General features: G+C 37.1%; 1 protein-coding gene across 6 annotated transcripts in view; it reads right to left on the minus strand.

Annotated features, from left to right (window-relative positions):
* N4BP2 (NEDD4 binding protein 2) overlaps window positions 1–13,191 on the minus strand; it is a 97,191-nt gene that overhangs the window by 34,791 nt on the left and 49,209 nt on the right. For all 6 annotated transcript variants that reach the window (XM_053672355.1, XM_037138041.2, XM_053672352.1 and 3 more), the window contains 4 exons: window positions 6,496–6,651; window positions 2,640–5,020; window positions 1,951–2,036; window positions 1,345–1,390 (listed from right to left, as the gene is read on the minus strand). In XM_053672355.1, the coding sequence (XP_053528330.1) occupies window positions 1,345–1,390; window positions 1,951–2,036; window positions 2,640–5,020; window positions 6,496–6,651 (2,669 nt within the window). The remainder of the gene's footprint in view (window positions 1–1,344; window positions 1,391–1,950; window positions 2,037–2,639; window positions 5,021–6,495; window positions 6,652–13,191) is intronic.

The following is a 13,191-nucleotide window of genomic DNA, read 5'->3' on the forward strand; positions in this document are numbered from 1 at the left end:
GTACACATAATGCAACTCTGAAGTTTCAAATTCATCTGCATGTAACTACAAGCAAGAAATGATGTGTAAATGTAGGAATATTTCAAATGAGTCATGATCTGGGTATCACTAAAGCAACTCAATGCTTCTCACTCTTTTCCATACCACATCGGCCCACAGAAAATAGTGACACATACAATGCTAAACACAGGAAGTTGCAGCCAGCTCAAAGTTACCACCTGGAGCAGCTCTGGTGAGCTCTGTTCAGCCATTCCAAGGACTGAAAAGATTAGTATTTTGGCAAATCTGTAACCAACCCACTGGTGGCACCCAATGAAAATTTAGCAACTGATAGGCAAGTAAGGAAAGGGCTGAACAAATGTGCAACATGTCATCATTTCTAAGGGATATCAACACATTCTGATACATTCCTTGGCTTTCCTAGAAGGAGAAAAAACAGTGGGTAGTAGTGTCATTCACACAACTCTTGATACCCTTTGGGCACCTCCAGCTCTCAAACAGTTTCAGCTCTTAAAGCTACAACGCAAACACAGGTCTGAACTAAAGCACATACTGAGATTCTTCAATCTGCAGTCCCAGTGTGGAGTGGACAAAAGTATATGGAGGATTCATACACACAAGGGAGACCCTTATTAACAGGTCTGCCACTATGCACTAATCACTGAGGACAATGCTATAAGAGAAGTCTTCTGGAATCAAGTATTTTCAATTTGGCAGATGTACCAAAAAAGCAGGCTGACTTTTGAGCTCTAATAATAGTAACATCAAGAAAAACTTTGAATAACCAAGTAATATGTCCACGATCCTCTCAAACACATGAATACTTTTATTGCTCTCAAACCAGAACAGTTTTCTTTCATTCAGAGCGAAATCTTAATAGGAAAAACCTTGACTAGATCTATTAGAGCACATATTACGTGTTCCACAGCACTTATGAAAGCTGAACAGTATTATAGGGTCTTTTATCTTCATATAAAAATAAAATAATTTTTAAAGAACTTTCATTTGCATATAAAAATTCTTAGGTTAACATTTTGTGGAAGTGCTTAAAATGAGTTAAAATTCATACATACACACACCAAGTTACAATATCAAGACAAGATCATTAGATTAGAAAAGAAGCCCAGGCTGGTGTAGCTCAGTGGATTGAGCACAGGCCTGTGAAGCAAAGAGTCGCTGGTTCGATTCCCAGTCAGGGCACATGCCTGGGTTGCAGGTGGGGTGGGTCCCCAGTAGGGGACACAAAAGAAGCAACCACACATTGATGTTTCTCTCCTTCTCTTTCTCCTTCCTTTCCTCTCTCTCTAAAAATAAATAAATATTAAAAAAAAATAAGTGATTTACCTCGCATAAACTTGCCACAGGATACCTCTTCCTGTCTTTGTCGCTCCTAAACACAAGTACAGAACAGGGGATTGGCAAAGGAGGGTGCATTAGAAAACAAGATTATATTATTTTTCTCAAGAAATCATCTCTCATAAAATTATCAATCGTCCTTGCTAAAATCTAAGTAAAACAACAAATTAGATAAATAAAATTATAAAGTATGACTACATCTATATTTTCTTCCACTTAAGGAGTTGTTATGCTATATTTTTCAAAGTTTTTGAAATTTAATTAATCATTACAGAGCTGTTACACTGTACTTGTTTGTTTTTGAAATTTAATCAAACAGTACAGCAAGTCTTTCATTTAGGGAGCAAAAACTATTTATGTCTCCCTTAAAAAAATTCAACATACTGAACTTCATCATTAATTACATAATTTAACCAGTCTAGAAATAACCTAAAATACTGAAAAGAGGTAAAAATCAATAATCTGTTAAGTCATAAAAGTTCATTCTCTCTCAAAGTCAAAATTCAACAGAACTCTTTCATACAACAGATTTTACTGAAGAGCAAAGGTGACAGAATGGATACAAAAGCTCTTTATGAAGAGGAGCCTACCAACCATTACAGATTCTTTCCACTTCTCATGAATCACTTTAGCCAGATTCAGATCTATATGAACCACACAATCCTCAACTGTTAGAGACCCTTATAAGGGGGGAAAAGAAAATATAATCATTACCCATACATTGCAGGAAACATACTAAACCACTTTACGTATCATAAAACTAGTCTGTATTATTAATTTCTAACCTATGACTTTAGTTCTCTTGGAATATTTCTGTATATATAACATGTTGTTTTCACACTTCTTGGCTGCTGCAATTAAATAATGCTTCATATATTAAGTTATCTGTGGCCATTATTCTAAATAAATTTAATTTATTCATTTCCATGAGTCATGACTTTTTAATAAATGTGTTCTCAGAAATTAATCTTGACTTATGGATCTGGAGTAGCACCAAAGGGTTCAAAAAGGTTCATCTTTGTAAATAAGTATGCAGTAAATACCAGAAAAAACTTTCAATATAGGCACAGGATGAACACAAACTCCCTATATAAATGCTATTTCTTCAAATTACATTTTCTTAAATCCTCTACAAACACGCTGTGAAAAAATAAGGTAAACAACACAAATTTACTTTTACATTTCAGTTAACATATAAAATAATTTTCACACTGAAATATTACTATCTATCTACATTTTATTCACATAAAGACACACATATGGGTAATTTACTTTTTCCTTACCTGAATCAATACCAACAGGGCCAAACAATTCACTGAGCTGAAAGGCCAGTTCAGGAGGTAATGCCAATTCCAGACAGTCTATGGTAAGAGATTTGGTCATCACTGGTGTGGGATTCAACATCTCAGTTTTATCTTCTTCACTAACTCCAGCTAGCAAAGTACTCCCTGCCATTAGAAATTTTTCCATTTCCTGTTCATCTTCATTCACAAACTCTTCTGTGTTTGGAAATTTCACATAATCCTTTGGAAGATTTTCATTTTTCTTTATTTCACAGGAGTCAGTAAAATAAATTTCTTCATTTAATTCAAGATTTGAAGTGCCTGATACAGAGTTTAAAATATCAGACAAACTCAAAGAAGAATGCATACTGTCTCCAATTTCTGTGACTTCTAGATTCTTCTCCATTTCACTCACATCTTGAGCAGGGATAGCATTTATAGTACCTGAAAAAGACTGGTTAACGTTATATAAACCTGAGAGTTCTGCCTGACTATCAGGAAGTACTTCATTAGTACTCTTTAGCGCTGTAGTGGAATTAGGGAATACACTTATTAATCCAGGTTTTTCAGTAGTTACAGTTCTTATTTCTGCCTGTCCTGGGTTTCCCTTTTCTGAATCACAGGTAGACTGTACATTAGTGTTAGTGATATCAATCCCATGACCAAATTCTGGCTCAGAAGGAGTAGAACTCTCTACGGTTCCTCTTTGGCTAATAACTTCCTTCAAATTAACTCCTGGAGAAAGTGGCTCAACTTGTGCTTCCTCATGTGACTTTTGGTTATTCTCATATTCAGTACCCTCACATAATTTAGTTTCAGAATCCAACAAGAGGCTCGTGGCCCAAATAATATCTTTGTCGCACCTCTCATATAAGTCTTTTAGAGCTTCTAGTGAAACGGATCCAAATAATTTACAAAGAATATTAAGATTTTCAGATTCATCAGCACTGGTAAGTTCACTTTCTTCAACAAATGTGCTTTTATCATACATTACCCTATATGGAATTGTTTCTTGAATATCTAAGTTCATGTTAATATTGAAAGCTTTTGGTTCAAATCCATCTAGTCTCCCTATTAATACTCTCACAGAATCTGAAACACTAATTTTATTCTTTTCTATTTTCCATAAGAGAGCAAAATCCTGTGGTTCAGTCTGGGTACACGTGCCTACTTCTATTCCAGGGACTTCTTTAGGCTTTCCTTCTGGAAATTCAGCTAAAGTTTGTGGTCCTACTACTCCAGGAATAGCTGGAGCACTATTGGTAAAAGAAAGAGACAATGTGTGTTGATCGTGAATCTCTTTACTTAGACAAGTCTCATTCTCACAGGTCATTTCACTGAATAGCATATTAGAATTGCCTAGAATAGAGCTACCCAATGCTTTCAGTTCTTCAGGGCTTGTGCCCCAACAGGCCTCATGTGCTGTGTATAAGGGTATTTCACTCAGAGTGTCATTTGTTCCAAATTCAAGGTTGGGTTCATTTATACCAGACTTTCGCATTCTTGATTTGTGCTGTCTCTGAGCTAAAGAATCAGGTGAAGGCCAGTCGCCCAGAATGTTGAATGAGTATTTTTCAGTATTTCTGTAAGCGTCATAATTATAGCTACTGAAAGCTTCTGAAGCATCATCACACTGTGACTTCTTGTCATCCTCTACATTTTCATGTAGAGATCCTAGTTGCTGGATATGATCTATATCCACAGATAGACTATTATCTGATACTTTGCATGATGGAGGGCGATTATACTTTTTGTCACTTTGTACAGATGAAGCTTTTGCAGTTTTTCGGTTCCTTTTTGTCCTCTGACCAATAGTTTTATCAACTGGCCAATCACCAACAAAATTTGATAGTTCATATCTTGATAACTTTTCCACAGATGACTTGCTTTTTTGTTTTCCAAAGGCTTTTTTCTTTACCATTGCTCTTTCTTCTGATATTTCACCAGATGAGGAGTTTTCATTCTGAAATGATATAGCATTTGAAAGATCACAGTCTCCATTATTATTTTCACCACAGCTAATACTCGGTGGCACGCTCTCTACAAAACTATCTGCATCAGTTTTGCTATGCTCTTTTTCAGGAGCCATTTCTACTCGGTCTTTTCCACTTTTGTCTGTTACTCGTACTTTGCTTTCAGAATCAGAAAAACACATGTCTGCACCTTCCTGAATGAAAGCACTCTCACTGCCAGGATTCATACCACTTATTTCTTTTCTTCCTTGGTTTAAATCTGTATTAGGGAGATATGCAACATTCGCGGGTAACACAGTTTCTTTGGTCAGGTCAGGTTTCTTCTCTTCAATTAACTCTATGTGCTTCAAAGATGAGGATAAAATATTTTCTTCTTTTTCAGAGGTAATGTCTTCATTGTTTCTCGGGCTGTAAAATTTTTTAAGTATTATGAGGCAGTATCTTAATGTTACCATAATCTTACGATTTAAATTAAAGAAACACTCAATGGAAAGAACACTTAACACTTACTCTAAAAACTCTAGAAATACACTACATTAAAATGATAAAAGCTAACCTTGGTCTTTGAGCAAAACACTATGAACACATCCCTTTGTTGTCACCATAATGACTAGCAAAATGCCTGGCATAGAGAAAGCACTAAAACTTTTTTGAATTGTATAATAAATATAAGATTTTCAGTTAAGATGTTTATTATACATAAATATTAAAATTAAGTTTCTAAATTTATTCCCAGAAGAGGACACCACCTCCATGGCTTCTTTAACCTATTTAATAAGCTTAACATAATGTCAAACTAGGACTGCCTCTATACTACCTGTCATTTGCTACAAAGGAAAATGCTTAAGCTTCATTTACAAAGTCAAAAAGAGTTAACCAACATGATTTGCACAGTTAAGAAAAATGAGAGATAGGGAAGAAAGATCTCATCTGAGATGTCACTTGTTAAATTTTTAAAAACCATCCTTAATGTTAACATCAGACTCAGGGCACTTTTGCCTAATCATTACTTTCAAGTGTAGTGCTTTTTCCTTTTCCAATTTGTCAACTAGTCTTCCTTCTTCTCCTTCTTTATTCTAGGAGCTCTCAAAGTCCCACCTCTTCCATGAAGCCTTCCTACTAAAATCACACCTAGCACTGAGTTTTCCATATGCCAGATGCTATTCTAAGTCTTTTACAAGTGTTAATTCATAATCCTTAAGAGATCCTAGGAGCAAAGTGTTGTTACTGCCATTTTAGAAATAAAGAGCTAAAGTATAGAGAGATTTTACAGTTACATATTATAAAACTGTGGGATATGAAGCCAGGAAACAAGGATTAAGAACCCACGTTCTTCACCACTTTGCGCCAATGCTCCTCACTGAAAGGGCATTTATGAATTTTCTCTTCCTAACTCCTTAGTCCTTTTCAGTAGAACCTCTCCATCCCTTACCATCACAAAATACAGGAAACTCAGACCTTTCTATATATTCAAGGTTCTTCTTTACTCATTTATGATTATTCTTACAAGATGGTTATTTTTACCAAAAAAGAATATTTTTACCATTACCTAAGGAAATTAAGTGATATGATTATAGACAAATAACAATGAGGACATAAGGTAACTAACAGATAAAGACTAAAATTGCAGGAAGCTACATAATGAAGACAGTACAAACATGGGCCCACAAAACCCAGAGGACAATTAAACAACTCTAATGTCGTCACTTAAATAAACAAACTTTTCTTTTCCTGCTCACCACATACTCACATCCTGCTTCAGGTAAGACCATATGTAAGTCCTACAAGTTATCTGGCAGTGATTTCACAAGCTTCAAAACTTTATTTTTTAAAAATTGTGTTTTAAACTGAGAATCTGTACACAGACAGGGACTTTAACCTACCTAAAACTTCGGTCTTCAAAAGATACTGCACATAACCCAACACGTTCAATGTTTTCTGGCACTGAAGAACTCATAATTATTGGCACTGAAACAAAATGTTGATAACGTTCCAACATTCTTTTTATTTTTTCTTTGCTTATCCCATGAATATTACGCCTAAAAATTCCAGGGGAGAAAAGGGCAAAAGAGATATTAGTAGTTAAGCTTTTAAACATATCAGGACATATACTGTCATGAAAAACAATATATGTATAATAGGTAAAAATTAAAAGCTGATTTATTAGAATAATATATACTATTTTAATTTAACTTTCATTTTACTCAGGATGTCTTAAATTATCATTTTTTAAGCATTCCATATATTCTTTCCCAAACATTCTTTACCAACTTGAAAAAATGAGCAGCTCTTAATAACTTAAAAAAAATTTATCCCTAAGCTCTGCAAAAACTAAAGCAAAACAAAAAAAGCTCATAAGAATACGACCACGGACTGATAGACTTCTAGTCTAGATGGTGGCACTGGTAAACACGTCTCACCTCCTCGCACAACCACATCAAAATTACAACTAAATTATAGAACAACCATCACTCAGAACCACCAGAAATCAACTTGAAGTATGACAACTGTGGAATTAAAGAAATCACACCCATCCAGACTGGTAGGAGAGGCAGAGACACAGAACAGGCTGGTCCACATCCACATGTGGTGGATAAAGATTCAAGAGTAGAACAGGCTGGTCCACATCCACATGTGGTAGATAAAGATTCAAGAGCAGAACAGGCTGGTCCCACATCCACATGTGGTGGATAAAGATTCAAGAGTAGAACAGGCTGGTCCCACATCCACATGTGGTGGATAAAGATTCAAGAGGGGTAGCTTGGGAGCAAGGAGTCCCAGACCCATACCATGCCCCCCAGCCCAGGGTTCCAGTACCAGGAAGATAAGTCCCCATAACTTCTGGCTGCAAAAACCAACAGGGATTATGTCAGTTGAGGAAACTGCTGGAGTCTCAAGCAGTTCCTTTTAAAGAGGCTATACATGGACTTAGTCAGACTCACTTCCTCTGAGCTCCAGCACCAGGGTAGCAGCTGGAAAGGTACCAGGAGCATACAGGGAGGAAATGAAGTGTTTGGCATCAAGGTGAGAGCTGGGGACAACTTTGTCCCAGAGAGATGCATAGGCAGAAGCCATTGTCCCTTTTCTGAGCCTTCCCCCTCACAGAGCCACAGACCCAGCAGCTGGGTGCCACATCTGTCAACCTGGCTAACACAGCTTGCCCTGCCCTTGAGATCTGAAGGCTCCAACCCACCCAACTTACAGCTGTTAACAGTGGCTCTTCCATATGAATGGCTGGTCTTGGCTCATGCTTCACAACTTCCTAAAATCCTTTCAAATAAGCAACAGCTGGCCTCAGTGAGCCCACAGCTCCTGTACCTTCTGCTAAGTGGCCCCAGACATGGCACTAGCAAGAGCCAGCCTAGATTCACAGCTTTGCTTCACCAGAATCTCCATGCCCACTACAAGTAGCAGACATCTCAGATTGCTTTACAGCTTTGGCAGGGTGGCCCAGAGAAAAACAATGGTGGAGGCTGACCTTGGCCTGCACCACCCAGGATACCCCAGGGACAGTGTACCCAGTGGACAGCTATAGACCACAACAGAGGCCCATCACCCAGCCCCTGGACAGCTGATCCTTCATGGAGGGCTGAGATTGGTGATCAGTGGTCACAGCCAATCCTTGCAGCTGACTGGACTGGGTAAATCCCACCGACCCGCCACAGCAACCAAGGCTCAACTACGAGAGGAGGGTGCACTCTGCCCACAAGAAGGACATACCCAGAGTCCCCAGCTTGAGTGTTAGGTGTCCCACAGGGTCCAGCAATGCCACTGGACCCTACAGGACACCTACTACATTAGGCCACACTACCAAGACAGGCAGTCATAGCAGTTCTACATAATACATAAAAACAAACACAGGGAGGCTGCCAAAATGAGGAGCCAAAAAAACACGGCCCAAATGAAAGAACAGATCAAAACTCCAGAAAAAGAACTAAACAAAATGCAGATAAGCAATCTATCAGATGACGAGTTGAAAACACTAGTTATTAGCAGGCTCGAGGGACTTAGTGAGGATCTCAACAACATAAAAAAGATCCAGTCAGAAATGAAGGATACAACTGAAATAAAGAACAACAACTTATAGGGAAAACAACAGTAGAGTAGATGAAGCCGAGAATCAAATCAATGACTTGAAACATAAGGAACTAATCAGAATAACAAGAAGAAAAAAGAATCCCAGACAAAAATGACAGTATAAGCAGCTTTGGGACAACTTCAAGAGCTCCAACACTCACATGACAGGGGTGCCAGATGGCGAATAGAAAGAGCAAGAAATTAGAAGTATACCTGAAAAAATAATGAAAGAACACTTCCCTAATTTGGTAAAGGAAATAGACATGCAAGTCTAGGAAGCACAGAGTCCCAAACAAGATGGATGCAAAGAGGCCCACTCCAAGACACATCATAATTAACATGCCAAAGGTTAAAAATAAAGAGAGAATCTTAAAAGCAGCAAGAGAAAGCAGTTAGTTACCTATATGGGAGTTTCCATAAAACTGTCAGCTGATTTCTCAAAAGAAACTGTGCAGGCTGAAGGGGATTGGCAAGAGATATTCAAAGTCATGAAAAGCAGGGACCTGCAGCCAAAATTGATCTAGCAAAGCTACCATTTAGAATCAAAGAGCAGATAAAGAGCTTCCCAGACAAGAAAAACTAAAAGTGTTCATACAGCAGGCCTACACCATAAAGAAAATCCCAAAAGATAAATGTCAGACAGAAGGAAATTTCCAGATGAAAAATCTATAATGAAAGAAAAATTAAACACAAGCAATATTACATTAGTGAAAACAAACAGTATCTGTCCATTCTGAACAATCATAGCATGTAAGATCAAAGGGAGGTTAAGAATCAGAGTAAAATGTTTAAATCCTTTGTATTGAGGAGTAAGGCTATGAAAGTGGTTTAACTTTAAGATGGCAAGATACCTTTTTAATGTAACCATTTGAAAAATAAAAATAGTATACATAATTTCCAAATTAGGACAGGAAAAAAAAGCAAATAAGTCAGCATTCAATAAAAAATTCCAAAATAAAACATAGTAGTTCTATTAGTATTAGACAAATTGAACTTTGTAACAACAACATTAAGAATAAGAAAAAATCTATAGACAAGGATACAATATTCAATTAATTAGAGTGATATAAAAATCTTAAGCTTCTATGTACTTCAAAATACACCCTTAGAATATATAAAATGAAAACAGGCAGATTTATAAGGGGAAACTGATATATTCAACATAATAAAGGAAAACTTCAACACGCCTCCCTTACAAATTTCCTTACCCCTCTCTTAAACATTAATCCACCACACAAATTTTTTAAGAAAATAAAGCTATAAGAGATGTGATCAACAGAACAAGCATGACTTAATATTATATTAACACACTATAACCAGTATATATTCTTACCAAGCACACATGAAACACTTATTAAAAAGCCGACAATGGACTAGACCATACATCTTTAAGAAATCAGGTAATTAGTATCACCCAAACTACATAATCTTACCTATTGCAGTTAAGTTAGTTGAAAAACCAACTTTTTAAAAAAGATAAATTTAAAAACCATCTGCTCATGAATCTAAAAGCATAGTTCTAAATAACCCAAAGGTTAAAAAAAATCATAATATAAGTTAAAAAATAAATGATAAGAAAAAAGTATTACATATAAAAATTCTGGGAATAGCTAACAAAGTACCCAGGGAAATCTAGAGCATCAAATTATATTAGAAAATGACCTAAACATTCAGGTAAAGATTTTTTAAAATGACAGTGTGTATAGAGCAAAATAAGATTTTTTGAAAAGCAAAGAAAGTATAATTTAAAAAGCAGAAATGAATTAAATATAAAACAAACTTACAAGAGAAAGACAAGCAGAATTATTTATTTGAAAGGCTAATGAAAAAATCTCATCTCTGGTGAGAATAATCAATAAAAAAGAATGGAGATACATATAAACATATCAGGATAAAAAGGAAAATTTGAGTATAGATGCAGCAGAGATGTAAATGGTCAGAGAATACTATAATCATTTTAATAAAGGGTTAATAAGTTTGAAAACTTTGGTGTAATGAAAATTTTTCAGGAATCCAATGAAAATAATGAGAAAAACAGAACTAGAGACATGGAAACATGGAACAGACTGATAGCTCTAAGAGGAGAGAGGGCAGGGAGCAATGGTGGAAGGAAGGGGAAAGGATTAATCAAAGAACATGTATGAATGACTCAGAGACATAGACAACAAAGAGGGGACCAACTGTGGTGACTGTGGGCAAGAAGGATAGGCTGGGTGAGTGGGATACAAAAGGGAGAAAAACTGGAACATAATAGAATAAACAAAAAAAATGCAACTGAACCTTCTCAGAAAGAAAACACCAGATCCAGACAGTTTTATAATTAAATTCTATCAAACATTCAAATTTATATAAATTCGTATAAGAGAAAAAGAACAAATACTTCCCGTTACTTTTATGGACATAAAACCATAACACCAAAGCCAGGCAAGGCGGTACAAGGAAGAAAAACTGTAGGCCAACATCACTGGTTTATACAGGTAATGTAGCAAAAGAAAAAAAGAGGTTCCAGCCAAGATGAAGGACTAAGTAGAAACCCTTTGCTTCCTTGCACAACCAAAAGGAGGATAACAGCAATGTAAAAATAATGAACAACCAGAAGTGCCAGAAAATCAAACTGCATGGAACTCCAACAACAAAGGAAATAAACAGTCAACCAGGCCAACGAGGCTGGCAGGAGTCAGACCAGGCAGAAGACCAGTCAGAGAGAACCCAGGCAAGCCAGTGGACCAAGTGGGCGGGGCTGGCTAAAGTGGAAACTGAGACTCAGAGCTGACTGTGGACTACGAGAGGGGTTGCCACGGTAAGAAAAAAACCCAGTCTCCCATGAGAATTTGTTGGAAAGTGGGGCTAGAGCCCAGCAAAAAAGCTGCATTGTTCCCTCTCGGACTACTCCCCCACAGGCAGCACCCAGTGCAGCAAAGAGGGCTGCCCGGCCCCACCCCCTTACAACTTAACAGGTACCTGGAGACAAAGAAATATGGCACAAACGAAAGAACAGAGTAAAACTCCAGAAAGACTCCATAAAACTCCAAAAGATAAGGAAACAGCCAACCTATATGATGCAGAGTTCAAAACCCCGGTAATCAAGATGTTCACAGAACTGCTTGAGCTTGGTCACAAAATAAAGGAACAAATGAAGACCACCCAAAGTGAAATAAAGCAAAATATTCACGGAAGCAACAGTGACAGGAAGGAAACCAGGACTCAAATCAATGATTTGGAAGAAAAGGAAGAAATATACATTCAACTGGAACAGAATGAAGAAACAAGAAATGAAGAGAGGCTGAGGAATCTCTGGGACAACTTTAAACACTTTAACATCCAAATTATAGGGGTGTCAGAAGGAGAAGAGAAAGAGCAAGAAACGGAAAACTTATTTGAACAAATAATGAAGGAAAACTTCCCCAATCTGGCAAAGGAAACAGACTTCTAAGAAATCCAGGAAGCACACAGAGTCCCAAAGAACTTGGACCCAAGGAGGAACACACCAAGGTACAACATAATTACATTACCTAAGATGAAACTTAAGGAGAGAATCCTAGAAGCAGCAAGAGATAAGGAGATAGTCACCTACAAAGGAGTTCCCATCAGACTGTCAGCTGATTTCTCAAAAGAGACCTTACAGGGAAGAAGGGGCTGGAAAGAAGTATTCCAAGTCATGAAAGCCAAGGATCTATATCCAAGATTACTCTATCCAGCAAAGCTATCATTTATAATAGAAGGGCAGATAAAGTGCTTCCCAGACAAGATAAAACTAAAGGAGCTCATCATCACCAAGACTTACCTAAGAAATTGAAGAAGATCAAAAACTATAAACAGTAAAATGACAACAACCTCACAACTATCAACAACTGAACCTAAAAAAGGAAAAATAAAAACAAATACTAAACAAACGACTAGAATAGGAACAGAATCAGAGAAATGGACATCGCACGGAGCGCTTTCAGTGGGGAAAGAGAGAGGAAGAACAGATGGGGAAAGGTACAGGGAATAAGAAGCATAATTGGTAGGCATAAAATACACAAGAAGAGGTTAAGAATGGTACAGAAAACAGAGATGTCCAAGAACTTATATGTGCAACCCATGAACATGAACTATGGGAGGGAATGCTGGAGGGTTGGGGGGTGCAGGGCGGAGGGGGGATAAGGGGAAAAATTGGGAAAACCGTAATAGCATAATCAATAAAAATACTTAAAAATAGAAAAAAGGGAATAAAGTACTGATACCTGCTCCATGGAAGAACCCTGAAACATTATGCTAAGTGAAAAATGCCAAATACAAAAAACCACATACTATATGATTCCATTTATAAAGTCCAGAACACACAAATCCATGGAGAAAGAAAAGCAGATTAGGGGAGGGTGGAATAGGGAGACAGATAGCAGGTGGGAGGTTTCTTTTTGAATAATGGTTACATACTTTGTGAACACACTAAGATTAGGCTGTCCTTTATTTAGTCCATGTTCTGAGTAAAATGTTTATTCAAGTCAAACAATCAAAAA

Source organism: Artibeus jamaicensis, unplaced genomic scaffold, assembly GCF_021234435.1.
Source record: "Artibeus jamaicensis isolate MK-2021 breed Jamaican fruit bat unplaced genomic scaffold, CSHL_Jam_final contig_76, whole genome shotgun sequence".
Lineage (NCBI taxonomy): Eukaryota > Metazoa > Chordata > Mammalia > Chiroptera > Phyllostomidae > Artibeus > Artibeus jamaicensis.